Below are 7,362 nucleotides of genomic sequence, written 5' to 3' on the forward strand. Positions count from 1 at the left end.
GCGCCGACGACCAAGCGGACGGCCCCGCAGGTGTCTCCAAGGCAAACGGCGTCCTCGAGCAGGGCACCGACGAGGAGGCAGAGGCCAAACGGGAGAACTTCGCCGGGCTCCCAAAGGCGTGCGGTGTCTTCGACCAGTGCGCCGACGACGGGGCTGGGACCCAAGCGGAGGGCCTGGCCGGTCTCTCCGAGGCATCCGGCGTCCTCGAGCAGGGCACCAACGAGGAGACAGGGGCCAAAGCGGAGGGCCCCGTCGGTCCCTCCAAGGCGTGCGGTGTCTTCGAGCAGGGCGCCGACGACCAAGCGGAGGGCCCCGCAGGTCTCTCCAAGGCGAGTGGCGTCCTCGAGCAGGGCGTCGACGAGGGGGCAGAGGCCAAGGCGGAGGGCCCCTCCAGCTTCCCCAAGGCGTGCGGCGTCTTCGATCAGGGCGCCGACGAGGGGGCAGAGCCGGCAGAAGATGGAGAGCTTAGCGACGCCCCAGGAGAAAACCCTGCTGTAGAGTGAAGTTTTGAATCTGTTGTATCCTGGTCGTTACTTTTTCTTAAACAAAATTGAGATAATGCCTTCGACACTACGTGCCAGCTTTTACATTATTGCCAGCAACGCCTGATTAGGGGAGGCGGAGCAGGCCCCACGTTTGACGGCTCGGTAGGCCAACCCGCCAAGCAGCTGCGTGAAGACGGCGGCCCACCCTGCCTTCAATGTCGTGCTCAATGCTCACGGCCATGAAAGCGTAGTTCTCAAAAGACGTCTCAGTAATAGTCACTGCGGCTCACGGTGGGCTGTCGCTGCTTGCCTACCTGGGAGTACAATGGCGTCCATGTGGTTTTCGGATTGAACTGGGGCTTGCACGTGCCCCAATAGGTAGGAGCAATATGCTGTAGCCAGTGGCGGTCAGCCGGAAGTAAAACTGGGGTCGTCGCATAATAAAAAAAATATTTTATACAAAACACTTATATGTTTTTACTTGTGATGTCAACGAGTATAACAAAAATACATAATATTAGTCTTGTGAGAGGGAATAGAATGAGCACTGAAATACAGCAATCACATAACAATTGACATAATTAATTGAAAATAACAGATGTATGGGGGCTAATCACATTTTTCATCACAATAATTAAGGAAATAGAGGGGTGGAATTTATGCCTTAAAGGTTTTCCTCGCTTAAGAAATTATCCAGGGCTACTGTATCATCATCCAGGGTGACCTCTTCAAGTGATGGACCCAGCTGGGAGACCTTTACAGGAGAAACTGCAAAAGGGAAAAATAAATGATTTTGAGAGACACCCTCTTACACAATGAAAACTACTATGAGAAGATAAATTGATACCTGGAAGTTTTCCAGACTGCTTGAATTGTTCTAAATCCTCTTGGAAAACTTGACCAAAGGCATCTTGTCTTTCTTTTAAGGTCTGGCACTGTTTCCTTTCATGATCTGACATTTTTTCTGTGTACTCTTTAACTAAGCTCTCTATGGAAAAGAGGAAAGCATTTGTTAATCACTAAGATTGGAATAACGTGAATACCTTCATATGTTGCCTTCTGTACCTCGAACCCTCTCCAGTTCTTGCAATTTTTTTTCTTTATAGAGAGCCAATTGGAACCGGTGGTCTAACTGACGCTCTTGGTGTTCTTGAGTTTCAATTATGTCCTCTAATTGTAAGAGGTTGTGCTCTACTTCATCAAATACTTCTTGAAGGTTGCCTGAAGTAAAGAAAGAGATCATGACAATGCCAAAGAAGAAAGGCTGGATGCAGAAAATGTAACTGAATTCACCAAGCATTTACCAAGCCGTTCCATCAGAGACTGGGTAGAAGAAATGGTTTGTGGGATTGCAGCCATTGATGTTGTCAACTGACTTATACTGGCCCATTGCTTCTCGAAATTGACATGCAGTCCGCCGATGATTTCATCTATAATCTAGCAAAAGCACAATTTTCATACAGAATATTTGTTGGAAAAACATGTTCTCTTTTTTGCACACTATGAGGTGATGTGCACAACATCTGTGAATACCTGTGCTTTTGCTGCATTTTCTTCTGCTAGTTGGTGCCCATCGTGCCATTCCGATTGGTACTTGTGCAAAAGTTCAGCTCCAGCATTTATGTTGACAGTTTTATACTCGCGCGGGGGTCGCGAGGATTCTCCTGACGATATCCGATGAAAACTGAGGCATAAAGAAGTAAATTAAACTGCGTTTAGTACGGCTTGTTTCACCAAAATGTTTACTTTAAGCAAATATACCAAAGGTTAAGTTGTCAAAAGTCACTAACCTTGCTGTTATACCCTCTTGAACCGACTGAATTTTATCCCGAAAACTATCAAACATGGTGAACTGACGCTTTCAAAGCAACATCGACTAAATTACAGTTAAATTAAATTTAAAAATTAGAAAAAAAAAGTTTGTTGTTGTTCATTCAGCCAAAACTTCCCCAGCAGTAGAACTGTCTGTCACATAACATTCACATTGATATTCATCAGAGCAACGCTCTTTACTTCTTGAGCTTCGCAGTATTACTGCATTTGTTTCAAGAAACCGATTTAATTCCCCTAGGAACTTTAACTTTTAATTGTCAAATTTAACATTCAAATCAGCTAATAATTGGTTATAAACCGACCAGGACGGGCGGCGGTGTTTCGAACATGAATACGAAAATGTAGTCTGCTTTCAGCGTAGCCCCCCCGTCGTCTCCGTGTTGACATTTGTGTTTTCCTTAGAAAGGAATTTTCAATCAATTATGTTTTTCTTAGTGAAAGATCCCTGCGGAATCGTTTGTATTATTTTAACATATTTAGCGGTATTTTACGCCGACTACGTTATCGTGAAATGGGTGATCTTACAAACAATGCAAAACAGGTAAAAGAGACACTGAGCAGACCTAACCTTACTCTAAATTTCTTCTGCTGTCATATTTTTCCTCGGTCCAGTAAAAAGTTATGTTTCTCTACTGAAATGAACTGTTCATTTTTTCCTGTGGATAGATAGAGTTCTAATTTTTATCCAAATATTCATGTATTTCAAATGGACCATCTCCCTTGTAAATATACCTAGATGCCAATTGTATTTATTGTTGTGTGTGTGTTTTGTTTTCAGCTTATGGGGCTCCTTTCATATGGTCATGTTTAATACTGTGGCCTTTTTAGCATCGATGGCTCATTTTCGAGCTATGTGTTCTGACCCTGGGACTGTTCCGCTGCCCCATAGCCGAATGGACTTTTCTGACATTCATTCAGGTACAGCAACAGTTTTTGGAGCTCTGTTCTCTGCTCTGATCATTTTTATTCTGCCATCCACTAATTTGTATTTCTCTTGGTTACAGATTGTAATGGTGGGTCTGATCAGGAAGATTGGACTGTATGTACAAGATGTGAAACATATCGCCCTCCTCGAGCACATCATTGCCGAATATGTAAGCGTTGTATTCGCCGCATGGACCACCATTGCCCATGGCAAGTATCCAGATAAATACAATTAATGAGCACATTGCCGTTAAAATCTCTTATTGCCAATTCACTCAACAGCTGTAAATTTCTAGATATGTAATATTTTGAAATCTTTCAGGATAAATAATTGTGTGGGAGAAAGAAATCAGAAATATTTTCTCCAGTTCTTGGTGTATGTAGGATTACTTGTCATTTATGCTGTAGCCTTGGTGATGGCTTCTTGGATGGAAGAATGTCCTGAGTGTCCAATGGATATTACTGTCCGTCAGAGTAGAATGTGAGTCAGAAATTATTTTGGTCAGTATAATTGTAGACAAATAATAGTTCTTTTAAGAAATTTAATAATGTTTCTTTTATTACAGCTTACACACTGTGTTGGTGTTAGTAGAGTCCTTATTATTTGGATTATTTGTAGCAGCCATGTTAATTGATCAACTTCAAGCAATATTCGGTGATGAAACTGCTGTTGAACAGGCTCAGGACCTGGGTCCGTACCGTCCACACAAGCCACGAATGGCTCTGCTTACTGAAGTTTGTGGACGCACGCACCCTTTGCTCTGGCTTCTTCCTTGTGACACATTAGGACCACACAGCTCCTATCAAAATGACTCCAGTGCATTATTAACTCATGAAGTTTGACAAATATTGATGGTTAACATAATTTTTAATTCAATACATACCAAGAACTACTCCTTCATATTCATCATATAAAATTTACACTTTTTAAAAAGTATTTTACCTCAAGAATTTTTCTCCTTGAAGTGTAATTTGTTAATGAAGGGTGTGTGATGGTACTATGCAACATTGTGATAAATTTTGAAGTGATTCCATTTTAGTTTCATTTTTTAATTCTCTATTTGGAAGATTTAAAGCATCTAAAGATGCATTTATAGTTAATGTTATACTTTTGAATTACCATTTATAATATGTATTACTATATGTATTGTATCATATTTATTTTAGTTGTATCGTGAATATACTTAGGCAAAGAACTAAATGATCACACTGTAAGCGACATCCATTGATCTTGTCTGATGTGAGAATGATTTAGTTGTAGAAAAATGTTATCGCTCTGCTTTAGCAGCATTTCAATAATTGTGTTACTTGTTATTGGTTTTTGATAATTTTTTTTGGAGAAGTATACATTTTTAAAGTAATGCATTGTTCTTGCCCTCTTTTTTTTGTAATATTTCATGCTGTTCTTGCCCTATGTAATTGATGTGGTAATTGTCTGCTCGCTGAATCAGATATTTATTCAATTCACTGACAGAGTGAAATTTTTTAAAAAGTAGTCTCCTTTAGAAGGACCAGACATACCTTCAGCACATTTAATTTCTCCCTTTCCTTAAAGTACACAGTGGCTAGGAATTACCAAAGACGTAAATACTGAATCTGCAAGATTTGCTCATTTAACTTAATGCTTTATCATCATCCTGCGTTTTCAGCAACTCAGTTTCTTCTCTACCTGTGTCTGGATATTTTTGTATAGTAGCTGTTAAATCTGTTTCTGATTCAAAATTTTGAATGAAGTAAGTTAAAACAATCGAGGATCACTTGCAATAATTACAAGCTGAATTTGTGTGGATTTTTCATGCTGAGACACATTGTGCTCTGTATTCTTATTATCGTAAGGGTGGCCGTAAAACTATTAGCCATCTCACTAAGTAGCTTCATTCCTCTTGGCTTTTATCTCTAATTGAAGTGATGCTCAGCTTTATACTATTCCGGTTTGTGTCATTTTTGTCTACAATTGACCATTATTTTTAGAATTAATCTATGCATCACACTAGATTATTCTTAGAGGAATTATTGCTTAAACTAGTCAACATTTCTTTTTCTGTTTTGATATTAATGTCTATTGATAGTAATAATATCGATTGCTACGACATATCAATCTCTGGAAATGGAGCAGCTTCAGACAATGATAAATTCGGAAACTACTTAAGATACGGACTGACATCTATGATATCTTCTGGCGACTTGTTATAGGGCTTGTTTTGTTAATTTACAGAAATTTAATGTCTGTCACATGACAAAGGAACCCTTATGTATTTCCTCTAGAATTTTCTTATGAACAAAGAACACTTATGTCTTCTCTCATTTTACTTTAATTGCAGAGTAATTCAATACCATAGCTTTAGTCCCCTGAGTTTATGATGTAGAACTGTTTCCAAGTTCTGTGTGTATATTTCCATGCACTTCTTTGTCTTTGGCATTCATTGTGGAGACTAGTTAATTACATACGAGCAAATCTTTCAAGCTTGTCATCTGCAGAGTGGAATGGTATGTCAAAACTATGTCTTAAAGGCAAAATCAATATCGTTCCAACACTTTTCTGACATTGCTTTGACAGTCATTTGCACTGCGTTATTAATTAATATATCATTTTGGGAGAGGAAAAAGAACGAGGGTACAATAGGAAGTTCCCTGAACAATGTCTGTTGTTATATTTGTATTAGCTTATGTATAGGTAAACCAAACTCACCACTTTGTTTTTCTGTCCACGCCATATGATAGATTTTTGGTGGCTTAAAAGTTAAGGATTTTCTCATAGATGGAGATGGGTACTTATTCGAAGATGGACTTAATTTTATACCTCATTTATGTATATTGAAAAGACTGTCATGTAGTTGACTTGCAAGAGGTCTTTGCACAATCTCCTGTGGTTTTTGCAGGACCGTTTTGTAATCCATTGCTCTGCATTTCGTGTTTATTATCGTTTTGCGACTTCTAGGCAGCTTGCCTTTATAGTTAAATTTGGTTCTTTGCATAACTAGGCGCACTGTTCTACTGAGGGTGTGCTGCTTGAGGTGTGCACAGAGTATACAGTGTATCCTCCTTTTACCGTGTTGACGATTTAACATTATCTTGTTAATCCTTTCCTTACCTTCAAATTTCTGCAAAACCATTTTGTACAAAATAGTGAGGGAGCGAGAGAGAGAGAGAGAGTTGTCCAGCAATACATATCATGTGCAATACGTCGTGTGCTGTCCTTATTTCCACCCTGCCCACCCACCTGAGCGTGTACACGAGGAGGGTTACACTTGTCCAAAGCCCGGATGCTCGTCCGCCGCAATTATTCGTAACCGGGTCACGAATGTGCAGTAATTGTTGGCCGTGCCGAGCGGATGGGGGCGACGGGAAACACCGAGTGAGTGCGAGGGAGAGGGACGGCCTTATCGAGTCGACCCTCTCTCTCCCACTCGCGGCAGCATCAGGAGCATCAGGAGCATCCAGGCCCGGCCCATCGCCGGCTCCAATTATCGCGGTCCCGGCGGGGTCCGCGGCGCGGCGTCCCCATCCCTTCGACTCTCCACCGCGGTTCGGCTGCGCTCTGCTGCCTCGGATCGTTTGGCACAAAACATGTCGAGTGCTTCCGGGTTCACGCGAGGGGTTTCTTCTTAATTTTCTAGCAGTTAAAACATTTTTCGCCCCCCCCCCTCTCTCTCTGCTTCTACCCCCTATCTTTTCGCAATACCGGATGTCGACATCTTTTCAGTAACATCAAACAGGTGCGAAGTGACACCACATCACTCCCACTTCACTCCGGCGCCGCGCCCACGCCTCTGATAACGGCGGCCGGCGGGCTGCATTAACCGTTTTAGCGGCGGTGGGGTGCGGCTTCCCCCCCCCCCTCGCCCAGCACTGTAAAAAGTGTTCAGTAATTATTGACAACTGCATCTGTAATAGACAAAAGTTTGCTCAACCCGACTTGCAAGTAATTTATTGAGCCTGAACTGTTAATTATAGTGGCTTGAGTCGTAATGATTGCTATACGAAGCCGAGTGCAACTCTCTAGATTTAGGGCATCTGATGTGATGTTGCCGTTCGAGCTCATATGTGCGATGTGTCCATTTGGACTCATTGTAATTTTCCAACCGAAGCTGTCGCTGTCAACAACTATTACAAGCAAAGT

General features: G+C 41.6%; 2 protein-coding genes across 2 annotated transcripts; one reads left to right on the top strand and one right to left on the bottom strand.

The window, feature by feature from the left end:
- Positions 1–937: 937 nt before the first annotated feature.
- On the bottom strand, positions 938–2,477 carry LOC113206921 (dysbindin-A). Its single transcript, XM_026423206.2, has 6 exons — positions 2,276–2,477; positions 2,019–2,169; positions 1,790–1,922; positions 1,551–1,706; positions 1,333–1,473; positions 938–1,253 (listed from the first exon to the last, which is right to left on the bottom strand). Exons 1-6 carry the CDS (start codon positions 2,329–2,331, stop codon positions 1,150–1,152), a joined length of 741 nt encoding a protein of 246 aa, XP_026278991.1. The 5' UTR covers positions 2,332–2,477; the 3' UTR covers positions 938–1,149.
- A 54-nt stretch (positions 2,478–2,531) lies between these two features.
- Positions 2,532–6,427, top strand: LOC113206920 (palmitoyltransferase ZDHHC3-A). Its single transcript, XM_026423205.2, has 5 exons — positions 2,532–2,859; positions 3,097–3,236; positions 3,323–3,452; positions 3,565–3,723; positions 3,809–6,427. The coding sequence occupies exons 1-5, from the start codon at positions 2,741–2,743 to the stop codon at positions 4,083–4,085; spliced, it is 825 nt and encodes a 274-aa protein (XP_026278990.1). The 5' UTR covers positions 2,532–2,740; the 3' UTR covers positions 4,086–6,427.
- Positions 6,428–7,362: the final 935 nt, after the last annotated feature.

Source organism: Frankliniella occidentalis, unplaced genomic scaffold (assembly GCF_000697945.3).
Source record: "Frankliniella occidentalis isolate FOCC.00 unplaced genomic scaffold, Focc_3.1 Scaffold180, whole genome shotgun sequence".
Taxonomy (NCBI): Eukaryota; Metazoa; Arthropoda; class Insecta; order Thysanoptera; family Thripidae; genus Frankliniella; species Frankliniella occidentalis.

Coding starts and splice junctions, on each gene's coding strand:
- LOC113206920 (XM_026423205.2), top strand. CDS start 2,741: ATGTTTTTCTTAGTGAAAGATCCCTGCGGAATCGTTTGTATTATTTTA. Junction 3,453..3,564: donor ATGGACCACCATTGCCCATG/GCAAGTATCCAG, acceptor GAAATCTTTCAG/GATAAATAATTGTGTGGGAG. Junction 3,724..3,808: donor ACTGTCCGTCAGAGTAGAAT/GTGAGTCAGAAA, acceptor CTTTTATTACAG/CTTACACACTGTGTTGGTGT.
- LOC113206921 (XM_026423206.2), bottom strand. CDS start 2,331: ATGTTTGATAGTTTTCGGGATAAAATTCAGTCGGTTCAAGAGGGTATA. Junction 1,923..2,018: donor AAAATGCAGCAAAAGCACAG/GTATTCACAGAT, acceptor TGCTTTTGCTAG/ATTATAGATGAAATCATCGG. Junction 1,254..1,332: donor GCAGTCTGGAAAACTTCCAG/GTATCAATTTAT, acceptor TCCCTTTTGCAG/TTTCTCCTGTAAAGGTCTCC.